At 41.5% G+C, this 27,586-nt stretch overlaps 1 protein-coding gene across 1 annotated transcript; it reads right to left on the bottom strand.

The window, feature by feature from the left end:
• Nucleotides 1-3,197: 3,197 nt before the first annotated feature.
• slc10a1 (solute carrier family 10 member 1) lies at nucleotides 3,198-27,277 on the bottom strand. Its single transcript, XM_052017893.1, has 5 exons — nucleotides 26,791-27,277; nucleotides 24,038-24,239; nucleotides 19,777-19,955; nucleotides 16,699-16,901; nucleotides 3,198-10,913 (listed from the first exon to the last, which is right to left on the bottom strand). The coding sequence occupies exons 1-5, from the start codon at nucleotides 27,186-27,188 to the stop codon at nucleotides 10,798-10,800; spliced, it is 1,098 nt and encodes a 365-aa protein (XP_051873853.1). The 5' UTR covers nucleotides 27,189-27,277; the 3' UTR covers nucleotides 3,198-10,797.
• Nucleotides 27,278-27,586: the final 309 nt, after the last annotated feature.

The following is a 27,586-nucleotide window of genomic DNA, read 5'->3' as shown; positions in this document are numbered from 1 at the left end:
TCACCTGGACTCACCTATCACCTGAACTCATTTATCCCCTGCCTGCATGTACTCCTCCCCTTCCCCCACCCACCTTCTTATTCTGGCTTCTGCCCTCTTCCTTTCCAAACCTGATGAAGGGTCTCAGCCTGAAACGTCAGCTGTTTATTTCCCTCCATGGACGCTGCCTGACCTGCTGAGTTCCTCCAGCACTTTTTGTGTATTGCTCCAGATTCCAGTATCTGCAGAATTTCTTGTGTACCTGAGGCATAAGTCTGGTGGAAGAGCAATAAAGCAATGCTACTTGTAGCCTTGGACCAGATCCAATGAGAAGCTGACATAGGCCAGCCAGATAAGCCTGAGCCAATGAAATCAAAATGCAACAGTTCAATCTGATAAGAAAGAGGGTAAGTATGGAAGATTTCGGGTGTAGAAGTAATGAAAACTCTGGATATCAACCATCGAGGAAGTAGATGACCCCACATCAGAAACGTGATTATGTCGGATTCAAGAGGAACGACTGGCCAGCGTGAACTCCTATTCCTGGGTATTACCTTTTTGACTGTTCAGGGAGGGTCAGAGAAACTAGTGGGTGTGCACACAGATATTTAGTATGATTTGCATGCTTGTTGCTAACTGATCCAATCAAGGTATTTGTCAGTTAATACAGATTCTCTCTGTGCCTAACCGATCATTATTGTTGAGGGTAATTACAAGAAACAATAAATTGTGTCCCTGGGTGGGTCTTGAGGATAAATTTCTCCGTTGAGTCAGCGGGAGACTCGAGCCGGACCAGATTGGCGAAGTACAGAGAGATCTAGGGGCTGGGTAGTCAGTTGTTACTGATCCAGGATAAAGAATTAAGGGAATTCTGCAAGTCTGGAGGACATGGATTGCTTTGATTGGAATACAATCTCCTCCAGATATACGCAATGGGGAAGTGGCTGGCAATAGTTTGAAGCATTTGCAGGTCATGCCAGTGGCAAAGGGAAAATTGCTGGGGAAGCCCTTTGGAAAATTGCCCAAGGGAAATTGTCAGACAGGAAATTTAAACAAGTATAGAAGCCAGTAGCAGTTGGCTGTTTAATTGAGGATTGGATAGAATATCGGCAGCAAGCTAAAGTAGAGTGGGACAGATTAGAAGAAGAAAAGGCTCTATGAGGAGGTAGTACACCTTAAGAAGAAGGTTACTGATTTACAGGGGCAGATGAGCGTGGATTTGATGCACAGGAACCAGTATCAGTTGCAGTGTGAAAAGCTGGGTAAAGAAAAGAGTAAGAGAGAAGAAGAAGCCCAAGTAGCTAAGAATGAAATGGAGGGATTGAGGAAGCAGTGCAGTAATTTAAAGACAGCTATGAATGTGATACAGAAATCAGTGCATGAAAAGTAACACTGGAGATCACACAAAGTATCTAAAGTAAATAGAAAAGCTGAGGACCAACTCGCTGCTCAGAGAGGAATAATATGTGCTTTTGGATCTGCAAGAGGGGAGGAAGGTGATGATGGAGATATAGATTGGAGTGATTTAGCAGATGAAGTGGCCAGATACAGATTTGATGATGACGAGGAGCCTCCTCCCGAGGATCCCCACCAGCAAGCAGCCAAAAGAAGCTGGTGCTACCGTCAGCACCACTGGCCCCCCTAGTTACTACCAGAGAGGGAGGGGGAAGCTGGGGCAGGAAATCAAAGCCAGAATATAACATACACTACCCCCTACGGGGTACAGCAACTGAGGAATATTGGGACATACATGCCCGGGGATGACCCTGGGGAGCTGTTCCAGACAACTATTCACCAGAGAGCAATACACGGTCTAGCTGACGCCAAGGAAAGGAAATTGATTGTAATGTGTCTGCATCAGAACATACACTCAGCTTTGCCAGAAGTACGCCGACATGGTGGGGGAACAAATGAGGAGTTAAAGAATGCAATACTGACTGTTATGGGTATTAACAGAGGTGATCCAGTAGATGCACTAACCAAATGTTATCAGAGGAGAGGTGAACACCCCACTGCATTTGCGTCCCATCTATGGGCAGTGTTCCAAGAAGTATATGGAACAGCATTCGCTGGAGACCATTTAGGACCAGAGCCTACAAATAGATGGTTAAGAACATTTACGTCTCACGGTACTGATGAATCTAGAAAAGCATTGGAACTGTTTGATCCCACTGACCCTACACACACTGAGGCATGGGTACTTGGGAAAATGGCTAGAGCATGGGAGAAGGAGACACTGAGGCCAACTAAAGCCTCTGGTGGGAGGGTGTTGCCTATTAAAGATCAGGCGATTGCCTGGAGAAACGAGAGGAGGGGACCCACACCAAAGCCAGCGAGGAAGGGGAGAGGCAGAGGAAATGGAATGGTGCTAGGAATGGGGAGAACTGAAGGTAGAATATCTAAATGCCATAACTGTGGCCAAGAGGAGCATTTTAAGTGAGAATGCCCAAAATCTGAGAAGAGGGAGAGCAGAACAAGGAGGAAGTCAGGGTTTTGCCTTGGAGGGGCCAAATAGGCTGAGCCCACAACATAATGTGATGAAGACACCACCATCCTGGGGATTGTACCCCGAGCTTCAATGACGGTGTCAGGCCTCACCAACGTGGGTGTGTGATGAGAGGTGGGATGAGACGGGAAGACCGCTAATGAATGGTAGGGTCGGAGGCTGCCCTGTTACTTTTCAATGGGACACCGGAGGATCCCAAACCACAGTCAACGCCACTAATGTAAGTAAAGCATATTGGGAGATACAAGGTAAAATTATTCTAAGTGGATTCACGGGAAAGTCACAAGTGGGACATGTGAATGTACCCTTGGAAGTTAAAATAGGAGACATCGTATTGGAACATTCAATAGTGTTGGTTGAATTACCTAGGGAGCTAGAGCTTATATTAGGGAGTGGTTACATGGCCAAAGTGGAACTTTGCTTTGACCCAGTTAATTGTATGATTTGGCAGATGTTGACGGACGTGAATAACATATACCATATGCAGATCCCAGCAGGAGAATATCAGGATAGAAAATGCACAGTGGGTGAAATGTGGATAAAACCAGAGGAGATGAGGAATGATCATGAGGTGCAGCAAATCATTGCACAGAACTCAGGAGTATTTGCACGGTACAAGCATGAATGTGGAAAGATGACTGGGAGTGTGTAAACAAGGCCCAGACCCCAAACTGCAGAAGCAACATTGGTTCCCACAGAAAGCAGAGGAAGATCAGAATCAACATCAGGTTTATTATCACTGATTTATATGTCGTGAAATCTATTGTTTTGCTGCAGCAAGAGATGTAGGTAAGGTAATACAGAGTCTGGTACAACAAGGGGTACTGAGGCCGGTAGCCTCCACTAATAATTCACCCATTTGGCTGGTAAAGAAACCAAGTGATAGTTGGAGACTGACAATAGACTATCAGGAATGGAATAATTTAACCCTGTTAACAGCCCCAGCCATAGCAACTAGTTTAGAACCAGTGGTTAAACAGAATGAAAGGGCGGTTTTGGACATAAGTAATGGGTTTTGGTCTATCCCACTAGAAAGAGAGTGTCAATAAAAGTTTGCATTTATTTTTCAAGGACAGCTGTATACATGGACTGTCCTACCACAGGGATTCCATAATTCCCCATCCATATTTCACCAGCACTTAGGAGAAGGGTTAAAATGGTTCTCAATACTTGAGTACTTAGTGCAGTATGTAGATGATTTATTTCTGCAGACTGAAACCAAGCAGGAACATTATCAGCTATTAGCAGAATTGCTGCAATTATTACATGCATTGGGACGAAGAGTAAACCCTAAAAAGGCACAGGTGATGAAACAGGAAGTTAGTTATTTGGAAATGGTCTTAACACCAGGAAAAAGAGAAATTGATAAGCAAAGGATAAAGACAGTTATGAAACTACCTGTTCCCCAAGACCTAAAAGGGCTGAGATTCTTTTTGGGGCTGGTAGAATACTATAGGTATCATGTTGATGGATTTGCCACAAAGGCAGCCCCTTAATGAGTTTACTGAGAAAGAATGTGGCGAGGGAATGGAAATCACACCATACCCAGGCCATTGCAGCTCTGAAGCAATCATTGACCACTGTGCCTGCTCTAAAAACCCCAAATCCAAATGAGCTGTTCTCCTTGGAGGTGGCCACTACTGATAGCACCCTCTTGGCAGTGCTATTACAGGAGACACATGAGAAACTAAGTCCAGTAGCGCACGTATCACGTATGCTTTCACCAGTAGAACAAGGGTACGAGGTATGTGAAAAGCACTTGTTCCCTGTTTTTAGGGCAGTACAACACTTTACCTATATAGTGGGACTTAATGAGAATCAGGTTTATTATCACTGACATATATCATGAAATTTGAAATTTGTTGTTTTGCGGCAGCAGTACAGTGCAAGACATAAAAGTTACTATAAGTTACAAAAAGAAATAAATAGTGCAAAAGAGGAATAACGAGGCAGTGTTCATAGGTTCATGGACCTTTCAGAAATCTGATGGCAGAGAGGAAGACGCTCTTCCTAAAGCACTGAGTGTGGATCTTTCAGGCTCCTGTATCTCCTCCCCGATGGTATCCACTTACAAGATTGACAGAACACCAATCCCCCCCTCCCCCCAATACAATTACTGCGAGATGGAAGGATTAAAGATGGTTCAGTAAGCCAAAATAGAATTGCTAGATGGACACTGTTGCTTCAGGGGAGAAATATAGTTGTAAAAGGAGTAAAAAACCACCACTATGTTAGCCGACAACCTGGTGTACCAAGGAGGAGAATGTGAGTGTCAAGTTATGATAGCAAATGATCCCAATGGACTATTTGTATCAAAACAAAAAGGAGGGGGTACAAGTAGATCAGATAAAGCAATGCCCGAGAACATAGACACAAAGGAAAAGGAAAAACCTGATTTAAACATTTTTGTAGATGGTTCCTCATCCGTACAGGAAGATGAGAGGGAAACTGGGTGCGGGATATATGTGGAGGATGAACATAGTCAGGAAAAGTGTAACGTAGCTTTAAAGTTAGCCAAGACCATGAGTACGTAGGCAGCAGAATTGGCAGCCATAGTATATGTGGTTGGCCACCCAGAATGTTCTTTCGCCTGGATCGGTCAAACTACCCTCTGATGGTATGTATGTTTGTAACAGCCTTATAGAACGTTTGCCTCTGTGGGAAGGCAGAGGATTTGTTTCAGCTGACGGAAAGCCCCTCCCATCTGCCTCATTATTGCGGTACATATTTGAAGAAGCAAAGGGAAAGGAATACAGAGTCATAAAGGTGAAAGCCCACTCAAAATTATCCCCTGAGGGGAATAGGAAGGCTGGTGAATTAGCAGAACAAGGCGCTTTAAACGCTCAGGAATGGTAGCTGCAGACTGGGGAGATCTGAAGGCAGAAGGAGCAACAGGTTAAGGTTATGAATTTAGTAGAGGAGCAAAAGAAAGATAAAGAATTAAAAAAATTAGAAGGAGCAGGGCCAGAAATATACAAAGAACACAAGGGAATACATTTTAAAGATGCAGTAGTCTTATGTGAAGGGAAGTTTGTGGTTTCACAGGGGGGACAAAACCAAATGATCCACTGGTACCATGACCTATGGGGACACCAGGGAGCTGAAAGTACCCTGGAAAAGATAAAGGAGGTGTGCTGGTGGCCCAGGATGAAGGATGATGTGGAAAATTATATCAAGAATTGCTTGATACGTGCACAATATAATCCCAATTAAAATGTAAAGGAAGGAGCCCTCCAACACACCACACCAGTGAAAGGGCCTTAGACTAATTTACAGATAGATTATGTAGGACCACTGCCACCCACTTGAGGACGGTACAAATATATTCTAGTGGTAGTAGATACTTTTACCAAGTCAGTGGAAGCTTTTCCGACCGGGACAAATACAGCTAAAACCACTGCAAAAATTTTTTTGGAAAGAGTATTTACTCGCTGGGGATTAGCCCGGAGTATAGTATTGGATTATGGCACATGTTTCACAGCGCAGGTAATGCAAGATGTCATGGCTCTTTTAGGGATCAGGCAGAGATTTCACATAACTTATAGACAGTCTAGTGGAATTGTGGAAAGGATGAATGGAATGCTGAAAAATATGATGGCCAGAATGGTGCAACAACATGGCAATATGTACTGATGATAGTAAGGAATACAGTGGCATCTTCAACAGGTTACATCCCATGTAAACTCATGACCGGAAAGGACATGAGAGGAATGGAGGAGTTGTTAGGATTAGATTTGTCAGAACCTGAAGTTGATGAGATTGTGTCAGAAAAGTGGGTACAATAGTTAGTAGAGACCATGAAGGAGGCCAATTATGTGGCAGCACATCAAATAGGAAAGAAGCAGCAAAGTAAAGCCTACTTTGACTCAAGGACTAGTCCGGTAGAATTAAGCCCAGGACAAAGAGTGATGATTAGAATACACCAACCCACCTTATTTTTAAGCCCAAAGTTTGCAGGGCCTTATGAAATTATGGACGAAGCAAGTCCATCGGTGTACAAGGTACTGATTGCTCAGGTAAAAGCAGGTGGTACCATATCAACCAGCTAAAATTGGTGGGGGAGAAACAAGAAAGTTATCACCATCAGCACGTAAATATCGACTACATGATGGTCCCGATTTGGGAGATTTGAGGATTGGACAGCTGTTCCAAGAAAATGGGGACCGACCCGATCAAGGGGATGCCTCTCAGTTCCCTAATCCTGAAAATCAGGGGGGGGATTTCTGCCAAAAAGACAGGGTAAAGGAGAAAGAAAAATATACTGTTGCTTTCCTCTTCTACTCTGAAACAAAGTTGGGTAAAAAGAAATGGACAGCTTGAGTCCAAAGACAGTTGGGAGCCTGGATTGGATAATCTAGGGGGAAAAGATGGAGAATTTGGACTTAATATAAGAAAGAAACTGGAAACAGGAGCAGAAACTACACCTGTGTGTTACAGGCTTAACTCAACATGAAAGGAGTAATGTTTCTCATTGCAATGGAATTAACCGTTACTGAGGCCACGGTCGGACTTGCTCCAAAACCATTGCAGCTGATGAACGTGCCAGCAGCAATGTTGATACTTGGTGAATACCAAGTGTTCAAAAACAACCTTTCTCAATTGATCCAGGTAACTCAGGAAAACTAAAGGGAAATAGAGGACTCGAATTTGTATTATGTGGCGGTGGATGGTTTGACATGTGTGGACAAAACTTTGAGTATCCTGGAGGGTAGAAAGGTACAGTTCTTCTGTAATAAAATTCTAGAGGTGACATTATCAATTATCCCAGAGGGGATAATGATTAGTCAGTTTTTAGGTCCAGTTATTGAGCAACCATCAGGTAATGATGGCCACAGTAAGATTACAGTTCCGTGGGATCACGCTCATGTGAATATTGAGTGGGGCAGTGACTCCCACAAGAGGTATATTGATTAGGGTGCCTACACCATAAGTTTTCCAAAGGTTGCTTCAATCATTACTAACTGTACTCAGGAGGACACGGTACAGAGAGGAAGTAGAGTGAAAAGGACATTAGAAGGCGTGGGCAAGTGTTTCTGTCAGGGCCCAGAACCCTTCATGATTCTTTAGTTTTGTATGATTTGCATGCTTTTTGTTAACTGATCCAATAAAAGAATTTGTTAGTTAATACAGATTCTCTCTGTGCCTAACTGATCATTATTGTTGATGGTAGTTACAGCAATAACTTGTTTGCGTTTTTGTTCCCTTTTCAACTTTTTTTCTGGGAGTGCAGGATTTTGTAACTCCTACGTTCTTTTAATATATTTTGCACTATTTATTTATTTTTGTAACTTATAGTAATTTTTATGTCTCCATTTTTTGCACTGTACTGCTGCAGCAAAACAACAAATTTTACGACATGTCAGTGATAATAAACTTGTTTCTGATTCTGTCTATGTTGTTACTCTCTGACTGCTCCCATTCACTCATTGACGAGATAATTCTGTTTACAGTTTATCCCCATGGTCACCCTAGTTTAACCCTATCAAAGACATCTCCCCCCACCCCCCCACTTCACCCTCCCTGCAGAATGAGCTTCTTTTGTCTCCTTCCCAGTTCTATGAATGGTCTTTGACCTGACACTGCTGCTCTCTCCTTTTCAGTTCTGACAAACGATCTCCAACTTGAAACATTAATTTGGTTTCTCCTCCCACAGATGCAGTCTGATATGCTGAATATTTCCAGCATTTTCTGTTTTTGTTGCATATCAGCAATTGTTCAGTTAAAGGGACCCATGAACTAACACAAGAGATGTGATGAAACTATTCGATTTAGAAATACTGCAGAAAGAATTGTTGGTAAGCTGCTGAACACCTACAGTGAAACAAGCCCAGTCAGAGTAACCACTGAACCCTGAGCATTGGCTGTTTTGCTGCCAACAAAATAAATAAAGCCTCTGGTTAGTTCCAATATTTAGTCGGAGTATTGCACTCTGAGCAAATCTGTATCAGTGCCACAGTGAGTCTAGATGAAACTTTCCCAGCATATTTTAGTGTTGCATTACCTTGTCACTTATACGTTGATAATGGAAAATAGCAGAGTTACTCGGGAGATGATGGAGCATTCTGATGAAATGAACTGTATTAGAAGACTGCCTGAACTTGTTAGAATGCAGTATAATGTGTAGCTTATTAGTACCACTGAAAGACCTGGCAGTAGTAGATACAGATAAGAAAGATAAGGATCTTCTATTCACCAATATAATTAGGTGTTCCAATGAACACTGTATGAGCAAAGCAAAATCAATATCTTCAAACCATTTGGTATTAGCTTTCTAGATCTTAGTTCAGAACTACACATGTATTTTCCCAACAATTTTTTCAACATATAACTCACTGCTGCAATGTTAAGATTGATAATAATCTGCATGCTTTTACTCCCTATTGATGGCATTATTGACTGGGATGAAATTTTAAACATTTGATATCTGGAGTCACTCTCTCGATCAGACTGGGATAAGCTTGAAATTGCTAACGTTCTACACTACAATACAGCGTCTGCACTGTGCATGAAGATCCTAAGTGTCTGATTTACCCTGGAAGCTGAAAACTATGGGTTCAAGACCCATATTAGAGACTTGATTGCAGAAGCGTAGATGAACTTTCAGTGCATGGGGTATTTCACTGCCAGTGGTGCCATCTTTCAGAAAAGATGTTAAATTGTGCACATCCTCAGTTAGACATGATAGATTCCATGGCACATTTTGAAACAGGGCAGGGAAGTTGCCCATTGTGCCATGGCCAATATTAATCCCTCAGATAACGTGACTAAAATAGATTATCTGATCAATACCTCCTTGCTGTGAACTGCTCAGATATTGTGCTCCTGACATTGCAGCAACGCCTATGTTTCAGAATTGCTAAAGGGTTCTATCATAACTGGAAGTTCTATTTCTCTTAATAGGATTGCCCTGTTCATGCTGTAATATAACTGAGGAATACAGGTGCATCAGAATTAGCCTTGCCCACAAAACTCCACTGAAGTATTTTGACTGTTGGGAAGCCATACCTCCAGCTTTGCCAACGTCAAAGCTCTCAAGGCTTTTCAATACTTTTGAAAAGCAGAGAGATTTAAAAACTGTTAAAAATGAAACAGTTAACAAAATTATGATGTTCTTTAAAAAATCTAAAATCCCCTTTCTGTACTGCTGGACGTGCAATGCATTAACAACTGCATTCTCTACTCTGTTTCTGAGATGTGTTCCACTGAAGTTGATGGAATGAATTTCCAAGGCAGAACACAATACACTGACACCACTATACTGCATGTTTAGCATTAACAATGGGACTGAATTTCTAGGTGATCATTCTTTTTGTCCTTAAGTATTTCACCTCGCTTAAAACGTTGTCCCCAAGGTGACTTTCACAGCAGTCAGCTTCAGGCCCAGGAAGAACCCAGAGAGATCAAAAAGTTAAATGACTAGCTCATCTATTTTCTAGTGATGATGGCTGAGGAAAATACCAGGATGTTCCAAGTCCATCCGAGCACACAGGGCCTTCTTAGTCCAACATTTCAAAGCACAGCTTTCCTTCTCTACCATCCTGCTTTTGTGTTCATCACTGAAGTGGGACTTCGACCTACAACTGAGGAAATAAAGTGACCACTGAGTCTGTTGTACCTAACAACATTAGAAATAAATGTAACTGCACTGTGTAATGAATTGACCTGTACAATCGGTATGCAAGACAAGTTTTTCTCTGTACCTCGGTACAAGTGACAATAATAAACCAATACCAATACCAATCAGAACAGGCGTCGGCTATTCAGCCCCTTGTACTTGTACTGCTATTCAAAATGATCAGGGCTGATTTGTTTATCACAGTGTCGCTTTCCTTCACTAACCCCATGTTCCTTGATCTCTATAATATCCAAAAGCCAATTGATCTCTGCCTTAAATACACAGCTTACAAGTGCCTGAATTAATATACAGCCCATACATACAATCGAGTGTTTGGAAGACCTGTAGGATGGATTTCCCGGCTACAGGCATCTTCTGTCACGTGGGAACTCATTCGCAGCCGCATTTCCAACTTGCAAAGTGCTCGGATTTTGAACAGTTAACAGGAATTAATTCCTGTCGTAACCTGGGGAGGACCTGTATACTCAACACTTGAGGGTCCACAAACCTGGTGGAAAATATGTGGAGATTTTAGAATATAAAATATAAAATGGAGATTTTACTGCGTCAAGGAAGGTAAGTTAAGAATATAGTAAATTTCATTTTTAAAATTATTTGTGTTTGTTGTAATAGATGTAACCTGGTGGAAAATATGTAAGAAAAAACACATTTTGTAAATTAGTAGAAGTGAATTCTTTCAGTGCTCCATGTTAATGATCTTAAAGGTCACTGCTGAGTCACAAGGTTTCTCAGATTCAGGATGTGTTTGGTGATCCGTTGTGTTCTCCACAGTCAGGTAAATCCTTTCGGTACCTAAAAAAAACCCGAAGATATAATTTCAGCTATGTGTCTTGGACCAGATCCACAGCATTAACATAAAAATGTAAATACATTGTTTCTCTAATATGGAGCTGGAAATTATCTTGCAAAATCTGGTAGTTGTTGATGTATTAGGCTAACTTATCAACAGATATTTTGAGTTGATAAACTTGATGGGTTCAGGGTAGTCTATTTAGTTTTAGCTTTTTGACTTGCTATTGGATTCTATCAGAGGTTCTTTTTTCTCGTTGACCACAGCCTCCCTCACATCACCCAAAGTGGCCTCCCCAGTCAGTGCTATCACTGATGGGTATCTTACCACTACCTCCTAGAAATAATAGGCGGGCTGATGGACAATGTTACTTGACTCCACAGCAAGTATCTGAGTAAATGCCAGTATCATTCCACACTGAACTGTGAAAAGGACATTATCTTGACTTGGTGTTACCTCCCCAAGCACAGTTTCTTCCCTTGTCTGATTAACCACAACAAACTTTTGATCCTCTGAATGTGCATTGCTCTCAGGATAGTGCAACAACAATAACAATGTCTGCAGTAAGAACCCTGTGAACAATATGCAGAAAAACACAAAAATGAACTCAGAGAACAAAATGAATCAATTGAATTGCCTCTATTTATAAGAAATTCCTGTTAAACTTATTAAACTGAGTCTTGCCTTTACTCTGTAAGTGCAAGTTTGAGACTTGGCTGCATGAGTGTCCAATCACAGATGTCCCAAACTTTTGACAATTTCCAGCTGGTTATTCTGGCAGAACAGCTGGAATCTGTATTGTTTCCAATGGCAGAACATGAACTTGCTGAATTTTCCCAGCATTTCTGCACAAGCCCATTCATTGCAATGGAGATTTTACTGCTTCAAGGAAGGTAGTTAAGAATATGGTAAGTTTCATTTTTAAAATTATTTGTGTTTGCTGTAATAGATTTAACTAAAAGTTCATTAGATGATTTCATTTACTTCTTGAAAATGTCTTCACAATGCTACTTTTTTATTTGTTAACTTCATTATTAATAGCTTTTTAAACATACTGTATCTAAATGTTAGGGTCAAAATTATCTCATGAGGATTTATCTGAAGATGTGTCAGCTAAATGGCACAGTGGCGCAGCGAGTAGGGCTGCTGCCTCACAGCGCCAGAGACTCTGCTTCATTCCTGACCTCAGGTGTATCTGTGTGGAGTTTGTGTGTTCTTCCTGTAACTGTGTGGGTTTCCTGCAGGTGCTCTGGTTTCCTCCCACATCCTGAAGACGTGGATCAGTAGGTTCATTGGCCACTGCCAATTGCTCTTAGTGTGTAGGTGAGTGGTAAAATCTGGGGGGAGTTGATGGAATGTAGGGAGAATGCGATTAATGTAGGATTAGAGTAAATGGGTGCTTGATAGTTGGCATGGACTCAGTGGGCTGAAGGGCCAGTTTCCATGCTGTATCTCTCTGTGATCCTTTGACTTTATGAGTTCATACAATAGAATTGTTGCATCGATATAGATAATTGTGAACAGCATGGAACTTATTTCATGGGGTAGGACTTGTATATCTTTGTTCTGCAGATGCATGACTGGTCTATGTTAAATATTTAGAAACACCTTATCTTGCCACAGACTCTGTTCTTAACTACTGCTTGTTCACCCTCAGTAGTTTGTCTTTCTCTTCTTGCCTTGAACAAGTTGTTAACCTGTTGTTGACTTGCTTCCACAGCCACATCTTTCATTGAATCTGCTGCCTTTATCCTTCTTCCTGGCCACAGCCTGAGGCTCAGCCAGATTTTTCATGATCTTAGCATTCAATGGTATCCTTGAGCTGGGTTTCTCATCCCATACCTTCCTATCAGTAAGGCCATTGTGATATTACCAGCCTCCAACCTTGCATCAACTCATCAGCCACTAATATCCTCAATCGTGCTTTTCGTCAATAAACGCGATTGCTCCAATTCCCTACTTCTCATCTTGGATTACGCTTACCCCCTCCCCACCTCCCTCCTCTAATAAAATATTTGGCCAGTAGCACTGAAGTGCAGACATCAAGGATAAGGTTTCTCTTGCATATAGAATAGGAGCAGCCAATATGGATTCTTGGGCATTGAGAGAAATGCACATTCTACCCAAAGTGTCAATGAACCAGAAGTTTCATCCCCTCATGAAGTCATCCTCCTCATCCAATCAATGGAATGGCTAAAGGAATTTGCCATCGCAGAACCTTTAATTTAATGCAGGATAATGCAATATCAGGTAAATGGAATTCAGGATAATTTGGTCTGCCAAAGTGAATTTTTCTGCAATAATGCGGAACCAGAGAGATGCAAAAACCAATTCAAAAATAAAAAGGTCAAATGCAACAAAAATAACTGTTTGCTGCCAATCTTCTGTTGAGTATTATACTAAAGCAGTTTAGACAGAGGTACAGAATTTATTTGTTCGAGGAAAGGTTAGTAAAATCTCATGAAATGAAAGTCCGTGCTGCTTTTATTTGCCAGTAAGTTCCAAGGTCATAAACCCGAGAGTTTAAATTTTGTTCAGTTGGGGCATACTTTCTTGCATTTTATTAGTGTTGGGAAAAATTAGGATTCGCTGATTGTTGGAAAAGTTTCAGTCAAGATCTTAACTTTTAGTCTCCATAAAGCGCAATAAGGTTAAAATGACTATGAATGCACATTCAGGGTCATATCAACATTAACATTTACCACTGTCTGCAAGGGCACCACCAAACAGTTATTTTTGTTGCATTAGACCTTTTTATTTTTGAATTGGTTTTTTGCATTTTTCTGATAGCTCATTCCTCAACCATTGGTTAATACTCTATCTCTGTATTTTGAAAGCATGTGCAGCATTCTTAAAACAAGATAAATAGAAATGTAAATTCTGCATGGCTTGTATGTATCGCCAGCTTGGAGTTTTTGTGGTGAAGATAAATAAACACTGGATGGGCCTTTAGGGAGCTTTACTGTTTTTTTATTGGTTCAAAGGAAAAACTCAAGCTCTGTTCATGACCTGCAGAGATGGAAAGTTTTGTTTCTATTTGCCTAATGGATGTTTAGCAGCACCTTACTAAGGCATTATTTATAAAGCATGAACTTTCACAAGTTGGTCCAACTTAAGGCTCAGGAGAAAAGAGCACGCTAACCATCTATAAGTTCTCCATTGATCTAATGTTTTTCTTTGCATGATAGGAGGAGGCCATTCAGCCCATTGAGTCTGAGATGAATCTCAAAGTAATCCCATTTCCCAAATACATCTATCATCAAAGATCCCCACCAGGTGAGTCACGCCATCTTCTCTCAGCTACCATCAGGTAGGAGGTACAGAAGCCAGAAATCCCACACAGCTATGTTCAAGAACAGCTACTTCCCTTCAGTCGTGTGGTTCTTGAACCAACTTGCACAACCCTAGTCACTACCTCAGTATAACAACACCATGACCACTTTGCACCACAATGGACTTTATTTTTGTTCCAATTGTGTTCTTCCTTGTATAATTTTGTATAATTTATGTTTAGTTTGTCTTTTCTTGTGAATGTTGTGTCTTTGATGCTATGTGCCTGTGATGCTGCTGCAAGTAAGTTTTTCATTGTACCTGTGCATACATGTACTTGTGCATATGACAATAAACTCGATTTTGACTTTGTCGCCTATTCTCTCTCATATGCCTGTTAACTCACCCCTAGTTCTACTACCACCCAGCTATACGAGGGGCAATTTACATATAACATAGAACATTACAGCATAGTACAGGCCCCTCGGCCCACGATGTTGTGCCAACATTTTAATCTGCTCTAATGTCTATCTAACCCTTCCCTCCCACATAGCCCTCCATTTTTCTATCATTCATGTCGCTATCTAAGGGTCTCTTAAATGTCCCTAATATATCTGCCCCCACAACCTCTGCTGGCAGTGTGTTCCACGCACCCACCACTCTCTGTGTAAAAAAAAATTACCTCTGACATCCCCCTTTTACCTTCCTCCAATCACCTTACAATTATGTCCCCTCGTGTTAGCCATAATACAGTGGCCAATTAAACTACCAACCAGCACGTGATATAGGAGAAAACCAAAGCACCCAGGTGAAACCCACACAGTCACAGGAAAAACGTGCAAGCTTCACATAGACAGCACCAGAGGTCAAGATCCAACTAGGTCACTGGAATTGAGGCAGTAGCACCACTTACTGTGCTAACGTGCTGCCTCATGGCAATAAGCAGGGCTGGTGTGGAAAAAGAATCATCAGAGCAAATAACTAAATGTGAAAGGATTGGAATCTGAGCAACCAGTCATGTTTTCTGTGGTCAAGAAATCCCCAAACACTTGCTAGTAGTTTAGTTATTTCTTTTTATTGGCAATGAGTGGATTTTTTTAACAATAGCAAGTGCTGAGAAGGGGAGATTTAAATTGTGAAACTATCACTTTAAATTAGTAGGTTTGCACTGGAGTTTAGCAAGTGTTGCAAGGTCTATTGGATAAACTGGATTTGGAAGCAGATGAATAGGCCATGTGCCAGCATTGTGCAGAAATGTCACCATGGTGAAATCCATCCCATGATTCCTCATGAGACCTTCAGTGGGATCCATGCCTGTATGCTCTACTATGGGATGTTTCTCAGACCAGCTAAGCTTTTCTGAAATGGACTGGAAGAGTAAACCATCAGCTGTTTAAACCCCTTGCTTCAATATGACCAGGCACCCAAAATTACACAGAGTTACTCAGCTGAGCCACGTGCAGGAGCCAGGTTTGATTGTCAGTCAGTGCTGAATTAGCAGCTCTGATCAGGAGCAATGATTAAACTGTATAATCAACCTCAGTGACTCTGAATCTGAGATTAAAATTATCTCCAGCCTTCTCATTCTCAACCTCTTTGCAGTACATGGGCAGTAGGTGAGTCCAGTACCAAGTTCCACTGCTGTGCTCTCTGTGGCATAGTGCTCCTCAAACACTCATATTCATGGCTCATGCACTACTAATAGCTATTTGAACAAGATCTTGTAACCCTTGAGGAACAACACTTGGTAAGGAAAACTGAAAGATGTTAATGTTAATTCAAGAAGACTCAGGAGATTGAATTGGTTTCTCCAAATGTGTTTTACTCTAGCTACCTCTGTAATTTCTTCTCTGGGGTTGGTGAAATAGTGCAGCATGGTTCCTGGTTTCAATCCTGACCTTGGGTGCTGTCTGTGGGGAGTTTGTAATTCTCCCCGTGACTGTGCCAGTTTCCCCCATGTGCTCTGCTTCCCTCCCACATCCTTAGTGTCTCGCTGGTCTGCACGGCCCAATAACAGGTCTATCTGTGCAATGGGTCACTGGGAGGATGGTCTTGTATGAGAGACACCAGGAAGGATCTCCTAAGGTCTGGAAAAGGGTACAGAGGACATTCACTGAAAGAGTACCAAGGGTGAGGGACTTCAGTTCTGTGGAGGGAATGGAAAAAGTGTGGTTGTCCCTACAGAGAAATCTGATGAAGGCCTTTGAAATTGTGAGCAGTTTTGATAAAATAACTGAAGAAATATTGATTCTACTTGCAGAGGAAGCAAAAGGTACAGTTTTAATTTAATTAGAAAAGGAACAAGAAGGCGAATAAAGAGAATTATTCTCCCTCAGTGAGCTATTGTGATGCAATGCCTGGAAGAGTGACAGAAGTAGATTCAATAGGGAATTGGATCTGAGCCTAGAAAGGAAAATATTGTAGGGCTATGGGAAAGAGCAGAGAAGTGGGACTATGTGAATGGCTCCTTTAAAAGAGCCAACCGTATGAACCTATGAAGAAAGACTGGTTACTTACCATTTTGTTGATGTTTCTTTATCCTTTCATAACTTCGATAGATCATTACAAGAACTAGTGCTTCTGTAAGTTGAAATACCAAGAAGCTTATTGGAAATAAATAAAGAGCACCAATCTCCTCCTGGGAGAAAGCAACTTTCAGGATGGTGGAACATAGCTGAACGTTTTGGAATCCAGTTTCCATAGAAACCGTCCGTTTGCACCTGTAATAGCAGAAGAAACATGTTGAAAGTGGGTTTCAAGGTGGTGATCTTCTTTCTGCTTCTACAAGTGGATGGGTCATAATGATGTTGAGGTAACTGTGCTGATGGGGGTAATAGTTAAATACAGATGCAGCAAATTTGCTGCAGATAACTGGCTTGGATGTGGGGACATTTAGTTTCCTAACAGGGTGAATTCAGAAAAATAACAGCACACAAATTACTGAAGAACTTAAGGTATTAACACCTCTATTTAAATAACTGGGGAAGGATTTTTTAAAATCCATTTACAGGATATCAGCACTTAATGTCCATTTGTAATTGTACCTGAACAGTTATGAGTCATTTACACTGTTGGGTTTGGAGTTCCTTATAGGCCAAACTGGATAAAGAGGACAGATTTACTCCCCTGAAGGATATTAGAAAGATTTGCTTTTACAAATATCCAGTAGTTTGAGGGTTAGGGAATATTATGCATCATCTGGCTTCCCTTGTCTGCTTATTTGTGTAATATATTGGTGGTAATGATTGGAGTGTGGGGAAGATCACTCAGTTTTCCCTGGGGACTATGAGGGACCTCAGTTCCTTCAGACTTCAGACTTGCAGGGTGTTTAGAAGTAGCTCCCTATAAGAGAATGCCTTATTACACTAATGGACAGGCCTCCCTCCTCGGCTCAGCTGGGAGAGGAAACTGTTTATGCTCAGCTGGGAAATTCCGCTGGGAACTTTTATCCTCATCCTGCTCCCCTTGCTCCTGCTGCTCGACAGGTCATGCCTCTCGGCTCTTTAGATTTGACTCCACCGATTGATCCTGTCGCCTCCTACAGTTTTCAAGGTCGGGTAGCATGTTGCCTTCCATGCTGAAGTCTCCACACCAGTTGGGCATATCCTGCAGAGCATCCCTGAAATCTCAGCTTCAGGAAACCAAGGGCACTCGCCACTTCCGGCTTGGAAGTTGCTTTGGTCTCATTCTGTCTCCTCTCAGCTGGTGTGAATGGGAACAGGTGGAAGTAGAGGGTAGCCCTCGTTCCCTGGGATCTATTTCTCAGCATGGTGCTGGTCACAGAGCACATCCATCACTGATTTGATGAGCAGAGGGCATAATGGCCCAGTTGCAATGCAGGCATGGATATGTGCTAAACAGCAAAAAGAGCACTCAATAGACAGAGCTGAGCAATCCCGCAACCAATGGATCTGATCAAAGCACTTGCCATATCTAGCCGTGAGTAATGATGGACAACTAAACAACTAATGGGAGGAGGAAACACCAATAACGTTCCCATCATCAACAAGCCATGTAGTCCTGGTCAAACCCAAAGTGGTTACTGATGAGTGGGTGCTGCTTAAGTGCTGTCATTAACGAGACCATCCATTACTTTCCTGACAATTTAGCACAGACTGACTGAGCAGGTAATGAGCCAGATTGAATTGGTCCTGTTGTTTGTGAAAGGGGCGCATCTGGACAACTTTCCACACTGTTGGGGAGATGTCAGTGTGGCAACCCCATTGGAATAGCGAGAGGTGCCGCTCATTCTGGAATGCAGGTCTTCAGCACGACAGCTGGGATGTTTGTTGCCTGGTCCCATAACCTTTGCTTCAGTGAGCAGTGGTGGACCTCAACCTGGGAGTGTTAAAGACATGGAAACATTTGTGACCATTTTCAGCCAGATCTTGACCCCCTCCATCACAGAAACCAGTCTTCAGCCACTTTGTTTCATTCCATGAGATAGCAAGAAGCTAGTGGGTCGTGGATTTATGGAATTCGTTTCCACATGCAGCTGTGGAGGCCCGATCATTGGGGGTGTTTAAGGAGGAGATTGATAGGTATCTAATTAGTCAAGGTATCAAGGGGTATGGGGAAAAGGCCGGGAATTGGGGCTAGATGGGAGAATAGTTTAGCTCATGGTGAAGTGGCGGAGCAGACTGGATGGGCCGAATGGCCTACCTCTGATCCTTTGTCTTGTGATCTTGTGAAGCAACTGAGAGTACTGACTACAGAATCAGGTACATGTGGTGACTTACTCCAGATAAAATCACTTAGTACTGAAAATCACAGCAATTTCTGTGCTGGCCATCTTCCATTTACTAAGGGCCAATATTCCATTAGATTTTTTTGAATGCTTCTGGTATCTATGCATAAAGGGTTTGTGGAGTTAGACATCTAAATCTCTTTGCTCCCAAAGTTCACAGTCTTTTACTATTTAAAAAAAATATTTGGCTTTGCCCATCTTGGATCCAACTGAATAGTATGGAAAAAATTTCAAGACTTCTGCCTCCTAACTTGGTCCCATCTATGGTGTATGATTAGGGTTAGGGTTGGTCCCCTCGGTTGTGTCTTATCTTAGAAACCATTTAGAAATGATTGGAAGGTTAATTGGCAACTATAAATTTCCCCTCGTGTAGGTGGGTCGGGAGTTGATGGGCATGTGAGAGAGAGCAGGTTGCAGGAAAATAGGTGGGGGGAACAGAATTGATGGGATTGTTCTGTGAGCCAGCATAGATTTGATGGGTTGAACAGCCTCCTTCTGTGTCATAATAAACATGAAAAATTAGTCTGTTTTTTTTTACAGAGTTAGGAACTCTCTCTATCATAAGGTGCTCATAATTGCCTTTGGTGATATAGTAACAGTCCCTGTGAAGGTTACATATGAATTCTGGCATGCAGTGGCTTCGATTTTACAACCAGGTATGTTTCTTCTATCTCTTAATAGAAGAAAGTAGTAATGCCTCCAATATGTACTTCCACTCAAATTTTTATCTCACTCAAATACATGCAACATCAGGTTTACTCCTTGATTGTTGGATCGTAAAGAATGAGGACAATTGTTTTGATCGTTATGACTAAACTATTTGTACTCCAATAAATCACACACGTTACCTTTGAGATAATCTGCATAAGCTTGCAAGGGCATATCCTAACGTGTATCCAATAATAGGCATCAGTGCTGTGGTGACAATGAGGCGAGGGTTGAAAAGGGTCCACAAAGTAGCCCCAATCAACTTTACTGACAAGATGACAATTATTATTGCAGCAATAAGAAGAATGAACAGGCCAATCTGAAAGAGAAACACATGAGATTATTACAATAAAATACAATCTGTCAACGGCTCAGACATCAAGAGTGCACTTTCAGTTGCTGCTAGCCACAATCAGTCCCTGACTTCAACTCAAATGAGTTCTGGAGCTTTTCTGAAATCACCTTTGAAATTTCAACACTGGGTCAAAATTACAAGAATGAAAATCTAATTTTAAAATTACTGTTGGTGATATTAGTGGGCAGACATATAACTCTTCTGGGTGCTACCTCAGTCTATTTATTTCAACTGCACTAATGCTGCCATTACAACAGAGGACAGAGCTAGGAGAATGAGAGGGAATCTTGTAGAAACATATAAAATTATGAAGAGACTGGGACTATACTTGCTGGAATTCAGAAGAATGAGAGGGGATCTTACAGAAACATAAAATTATGAAAGGGATAGATAAGACAGAGGCAGGAAGGTTGTTTCCACTGGTAGGTGAGACTTGAACTAGGGAACATAGCCTCAAGATTCGGGGAATAGATTTAGGACGGAGATGAGGAGGAACTGCTTTACCCAGAGAGAAGTGAATCTGTGGAATTCTCTGCCCAGGGAAGCAGTAGAGGCTACCTCATTAAATATATTCAAGACACAGATAGATTTTTGTATAGCAGGGGCATTAAGGGTTGTGGGGAAAAGGCAGACAGGTGGAGCTGAGTCCACGGCCAGATCAGCCATGATCTTATTGAATGGTGGAGCAGACTCGATGGGCCAGATGGCCGACTCCTGCTCCTATTTCTTATGTTCTTAAGTTCTAACATCCAAAATGCTAAGTATTTGTCCACCAATACTATCAGCAGGAATTTCTAGGCTAGTGCTCTCTAGAGAACAGACTTGGTCCTTGTGGTGGTTTTTTCATGTGATAAGATCATTGATCCTTAAAATGGTATCTTTAAAAGTTTATTGAAAGTGAGATTCTTGATCTTCTCCTTAGAAGGAGGGACTAGTGCATTGCACCTCATCACATACTCTTGCTTTGAGAAAAGAATGGGGAACACAGATCATCCATGCTTAGTTTCAGGGGAAGGCAGTGATGCATCCTGCATTAACTGTTGGATTGTAATGATTATTTAAACGTGAAAAGAATCTAGAGCAATCAAGCTTGGGTCCTGGATGGCTTCCATTTTGGCAACAACAATTTTGCTCCATGGCTGGTGTTGAACACACAATTTCAATCCTACATATTTGCCTTTGGCTTTGAATTTATAAAACAGTGCAGAACTGTCATATTCTTAAACCACATTATTTTTCTAAAAAACCACCTTCAGAGAGAAGAAATTGAGAAACCTGCCCTACCCTATACAAAATATGGAATTAACAAGTTATGTTCAGGAAAGGCTGTGGTGCTGCCTCGAGACGTTTCTCCCTGGAAAAAAAAGGAGTCTGTAGCGACTCACCGTCCGGGCGAGCGAACCGGCTCGGCAGTCGGGTCGTGCGGCGTCGGAGCGACGAGGCCCAAGATGGCGGCGGGCTTTCGTCTTCCCCGAGCGACGGGGAGAACCCGCGCGCGGGAAAGACTTAATGATGTAGCATATACGTCATTGTCGATTGCATTAGGTGAGAACAGTCTCCCTTAAAAGGCCCGTGCAAGGCGGGAAAATAAACCAGTTCTTGTTTGGCAATCTTTCAACTAGCGTCTTGTTTTATTTCGCGGTAGCAACCGCTACAAGTCTGTTGCTCAGCTTGCTGTTCTATTTTGTACAAAGACCCCAGATTGTAGAGTTCGGAAGCAACAAGTGATGGTAAAGTGTGCCAAATACTAAACAGAGTTTGTCTTTGATTACGTTGGCTGCTTCCCGGAGGAGTGGGAAGTGTCAATAGAGGAGAGGCTCCCACCCGGTCACTCTCTCTTCTTCCCCCTTTCATTGCATTGAAGATACAAAAGCTTGAGAACACGTACCACCAGGCTCAAGGACAGCTTCTATCCTGCTGCTATAAGACTCTTGAATGGACCTTACATACAAAAAAGATGAACTCTTGACCTCTCAACCCACTTTGTTGTGGCCCTTGCAGCTTATGTGTCTACCTGCACTGCACTTTCTCTGTTACTGTAACACTATATTCTGCATTCTGTTATTGCTTTTCCTTTTGTCCTACCTCAGTGTACTTACAGTATGTTTAGAATGATCTGTCTGGATGACATGCAAACAAAAACTTTTCACTATATCTCAGTACATGTGACAATAATAAACCAATTACCAATTACAAGTTACCAGAGTTCAGATAAACACAGCCAACCTCTTCACTACAAAATAGAGAAACCTAATATTTTATTATTTAATCAAGGATGCTATCACCTAATTCATGGACCCGATGATTAAGGCCAGAGGTAAAGTGTATATAAAGACAGGAATGAACACGAATGGCATAAAAGCAAAAGATAAAGTACATAGTAACAGTTAAAGTATGACTGCAAAGGAGAAGGCTGCAATTTTTCCAAAGTTGAGCGTAATTGTGCGTAAAATCTGATCCAAATTCTATACACGGGAAGTGGGAGAGTTTTTTGCCTGAAGTTTTGGAAACGGGTCTGGCAGCTGAAATTTTGGCTTTTTTATATCCAATGAGACATACACCAGGTGAAAGCTGACACAGGTTAATTAGTGGGCTTAAAATTACTGTACAGCTTTCTTTACAAGACAGAAAATAAATCCCCTCCGTCAATGCTCTGTTATTGGAGTGTTAGCTTTGGCAATATCTTTGTACCTCATTCAAGGTGATGGCTTCCCACACCCATACAGACATCGACATGGCTGTATCTAACTAAATTCCTTGCCCATAGGCATCTGGAATGAGGGTCTGGTTTTCTGGAAGGAGGGGAGATGAAAGTTGTGTTCCCAATCCATACTTTTATTTTTTGCATTTTTCAGTCTCTAGGCATCACTAGCAAGATCAGCATTTATTGCCCAGCCCCAATTGCCTTTGAGAAGATGGTGGTGAGCTTTCTTCTTGAACCATTGCAGCTCCTCTAGTGAAGGTGCTCCCTGTTACTGTTGAGTGGGGAGTTCCAGGATTTAGACCCAGCAATGAAGGAACAGCAATATATTTCCAACTCAGGATGATGTGTGGCTTTGAGTGTTCTCATACACCTGCTGTGCTTTCCCCTCTTGGGGGTAGAGTTGTATGTTAGGAGGTGCTGCTTGAATAGCCTGGGTGAGTAACTGCACTGCATTTTGTAAATAATACACAAGGTATAAAGGATATCCAAACTCAAAGAACTTATATATTAGCACCTTGGGTTGGTAAGGTTATGGAAGAAGCTAATCTAATTCTAATTGCACCTCATAAAGTACAAAATATAAAAAATCAAGAACAAGGAACTTGTATCAAATTTGAAAAGAGCTTGGAGTGGTGTGTAGCGTACTCACTACTGGAAGGATACCGGGGCCATAGAGAGGCTCCAGTGCAGATTCACTGGGGTACAGTATGATATATAGGAATATAGCAAAGTAACAAAAGAAAAATTTAACTCACTTTTAGAACATTGCAAATTACAATGTGATTTAACAGATCTGGAAAAGATTAGAAAGATGAAACAGGTTCCAGCAGTTGAGACATCAAGATTTAGTTGTTATAGATATAAAATATTTAGGACAGAGAGTAGGAGAAACTCCTTCACATGGAACCAAATGGAAATGGGGTTAATTTCCTTAATTGAGGATTAAGGGACGATCTACGCAAACATTCAAGACAGCATAGGATAAGTGAATGAATGGAAATGGACTGAAGAGATTTGATAAGAGGGTATTTAGGTTGAGCAGATCGATTAGCGTGCATTGAAATACCAATACAGACTGCTTAAGCACTCTGCTCTTGCTCTGGGCTATAGCTTCTGTGTACTGTGTACATCTGTGCACATGGCAAGACTACAGGGAGGCAGTGGGGGGGGGGGGAGGGGTTGGGTGCTGTAGAATAAGGGTTTTAGAGTCATAGAGTCGTATGCACCAAGAAATCTGAAAAGTGCCACAGAAAAGATCAACTGGAAGCCAGGGGACCTTGGAAATCTACTAGCAGTTTTGACAGAATATAAACTTAAGTGATAAAACACGGTAATATCCTACCTTGGTTATGGTCTTTGAATGCTTTGGATACCTGTGATTGAGAAAGATGCCGATGCTGCAAGGAATGAGTGTTGAGACGATGGTTAGGGTCATTTTTCTGTATGGCACTTTATTAACCAGTGACAGGCCGTTGCAATAAAGATAAAGAAGGAGGGGCATCATGGCAAGTGCCAACGTTGTAGAGCATGTGGTCATCACAATACTGCAAGGAAATAACATCAGAAAAACCTTAGCGAAGAGCAAGCAAAAGCAATTTAGTTGTTGGTTCTAAAAGTACAATGATACTGATTCAAACCATGGTGAGTAAAATATATCTCCTCACTGATAGTGGAAGCTAGGTTATGGGACTATTTCCTGTATTACTTATTTATTACCAGATAATGGATTTAAAAGGAGCATATATTCACGGGGTGATTTTAAGTCAGTCCACCAGTACATTTTACGTTTTCTCTGAATGTTCTCCATGTGGACACCATGACATCTGCAGCACTGTGGCGCAGCCAGTGGAGCTGCTGCCTCTCAGCACCAGCGACCTGGGTTCGATCCTGACTGATGGTATTGCCTCTGTGAAGTTTGCACATTCTCCCTGTGACTGCATGGATTTCCTTAGTGTGCTCCTGTTTCCTCCCATATCCCAAGAACATGCAGGTTGGTAGGTTAATTGGCTACTGTAAGATGTACCTAATGTGTAGGTGAGTGGTAGAATTTGGGAGGAACTCAAAGAACTTATATATTAGCACCTTGTGTTGGTAAGGTTATGGATGAAGCTACTTTAACTCTAATTGTACCTCAAAAAGTACAAAATATTAAAAAATCAAGATCAGGGAACTTGTATCAAATTTGAAAAGACCTTGGAATGGTGTGCAGAGTACTCACTACTGGAAGGATACAGGGACCATAGAGAGGCTCCAGTGCAGATTCACTGGGATATAGTATGATATATAGAAATAGCAAAGTAACAAAAGAAAAATTTGTTACTTTGCTATTTCTATATATCATACATCCCAGGGACATGCAGGTTGGTAGGTTAATTGGCTACTGTAAGATGTACCTAGTGTGTAGGTGAGTGGTAGAATCTGGGAGGAGTTGATGAGAATGTGGGGAGAATAAAATGAAATTAGTGTAGGATTAGTGTATATGGGTGGATGATGATCGGCACAGACTCAGTGAGCTGTTGGGCCTGTTCCCATGCTGTACGACTCCATGACATCTGATGTCATGGTGTTGATTGAATGGGGCTACTCCACACAGTAAAGTGGTAAAGGAAGAAGCAGAGGCTCTTAAGGGTAACCTTTTCACTTGTCCTTCTGAGATCAGGAAGTCTAGCCCACACATAGAGAGTCTGGGTCTCCACTGAGCCAGGCTCCCTTCCTCCCTCCTTTGCTAATGGATAGAAACTTTTGTGTTTACAACCCAGGTACTTCGATGAGGCATCTAAAGATTGTTGGGGTGAAGATGCTTTCAGAAGTGTTGCTAAGCTAAGTCCTTGCTTTCCCAAATGTGTAGTAAAATAGTGTGTCGGTGAGTGGTAGAATCTGGGGAGGGTTGACGGGAATGGGGGAGAATAAAATAGGATTATTGTAAATGGGTGCTGATGGTTGGCGCGGCTGAAGGGTTTGTTTCTGAGCTGTATGACTATGACTCTATGACCCTATAATGTAGCAAAATGGTGCAGATAGCAAAATGGAAACTGCTGACAGCACACTGTAATGTCACTCCAGAATTGCAGTGTCCCTAATGATGGAACAGTGATTACAATGCAATAAGTTTACATAGGCAGTTTCCATGATGGAAGTGGACATTGGAATTTTGAATGGAAATATAAAATAAAAGCTGAGTGAATTACTGTAAAATAAGGATCAAATTACATTTGTTCTCCTAATCTAATTATATCTCTGTTATTTTATGTCACACAGACACCATACTTGGGTCTAGTTTTATGTGTGCAACAGTGGGCAATAGACTACGAAGCCAAAAGATTTCTCAAGGCACTGAGAGATAATTGAATGCTGTGGTACTTGGTGAGCAATGCCGTTAACTGTGTAGTTTATTTGACTATCACATTTTTATTAAATGCTGTCTTGAACAAATATTCCAAATTTAAAGGAACAATGCATTCCTTGAAAAAAATGTATTTGGCAATTTTTTTGAGGTTGAGGAAAGGCAAATATTTCACATTTTAAAACAATGATGGGGCCATCAATCAAAATAATCAAGTATTTGTTGTTGAGGTGGCAGGGATTATATCAATCTGCAATGAATGTATAAACAATACAAGAAAGGCTGGCTTTTTAAATTAAAAACAGTACCATCTAAATCTGACAAAGGATCCTCAACCTGAAACGTTAACTCTGTTCCTCTTCCCACAAATGCTGACTGATCTGCTGAGTGTATCCAGCATCTTCTGTTCTTATTTCAGATTTCCAGCATCTGTGGGTTTTGGATTTTCATTTAAAACTTAAATGGGGGATACTAGTCTTCGGTGAAAGCATGGCAGGCCACATCACACATCTTTTCCCACTGTTTTGCTTTTGCCAAAGATCAATTATATGCCCCTGAAACTCGAGAAAGGTTTGGGTTCTGTTGACCAAGTCAAGTCAAGTGGAGTTTATTGTCATATGCACAAGAACAATGAGATACAGGTACTTGCATCAGCATCACAGGCATGTAGATTCAGACAACACACAAAACATAAGTTCTACAAAACAGTGAAGAAAAAAACTATGCAAAACAAGGCATTGGCTGTTCCATACCTGAGATTCATATCTCCATCCAGTGCTAGCGAGAAGATATTGGAAAGTGTTCCACCAGGACAGCAGCCACAGATCAGGACAGAGAGAGCTTCAATGGAAGACAGTCTGAAAATCCTGGCAAGGCTGAAGGCTGTTAAGGGCATAATCCCATATTGAGAAAACAATGCAATCAGCACTCCCTTTGGCTTTAAGATGTATTCCTTGATCCTTGATATTTCCATTGTGCAGCCCAGAGAGATCATCGTGACGAACAAAATGATGATTGAAGTGACAGTTATGGCTAGATCTGTTAGCCTTCCCGTTGCTCCATCCCTCCATTCCAACGTCGTGTTTCTGCCAGGTGTGGAATTACCATTGCTAACTTCTGCCCACAAGTATACCTTGCCGGTGTTGTTCATTTTGACCTCAGGAATTCTTGCATTATTCCAAAAATCTTTGCTGCTTTGTAGCTGAGAACCTAATGCCCTCCAGATATGAAGTATTCCGAGTGCTAACAACATTAGGGGCTGGATTTGTGAGGTATTTTCTTCAAGTATTTGCATATATTTTTCTGAAGTTACTATGGTAATGCTTGATTTGAGTTCTGGCTCTGGGTATTAATTAGCATCTTTTAGAAATTCCATTCAGCTTAGCGTTTGAATAGGACAACGAACTAGTTATTCTGCAGTTTTTTGGATGCACACTTAAAGTACACTGTAAGATTTGTATTTAATTACTTGGGAAAGATGAGAAAAAAACAAACAAAAACGTGTTTACCTGCCACCAATCCAATTACTGCAATGCATGACTCAAAGTT

This window comes from Pristis pectinata, chromosome 1 (genome assembly GCF_009764475.1).
Source record: "Pristis pectinata isolate sPriPec2 chromosome 1, sPriPec2.1.pri, whole genome shotgun sequence".
Lineage (NCBI taxonomy): Eukaryota > Metazoa > Chordata > Chondrichthyes > Rhinopristiformes > Pristidae > Pristis > Pristis pectinata.
The sequence above is the reverse complement of the archived record's forward strand: the minus strand, read 5'-3'. Positions and strand labels throughout refer to the sequence as shown.

Excerpts from the sequence above, each read along its gene's own strand:
- slc10a1 (XM_052017893.1), bottom strand. The coding sequence starts at position 27,188 with ATGAACAACACCGGCAAGGTATACTTGTGGGCAGAAGTTAGCAATGGT. Across the intron at positions 24,240-26,790 it reads GATGGAGATATGAATCTCAG|TATTGTGATGACCACATGCT; the intron begins GTATGGAACAGC and ends ATTTCCTTGCAG. Across the intron at positions 19,956-24,037 it reads ATTCAAAGACCATAACCAAG|ATTGGCCTGTTCATTCTTCT; the intron begins GTAGGATATTAC and ends TTTCTCTTTCAG.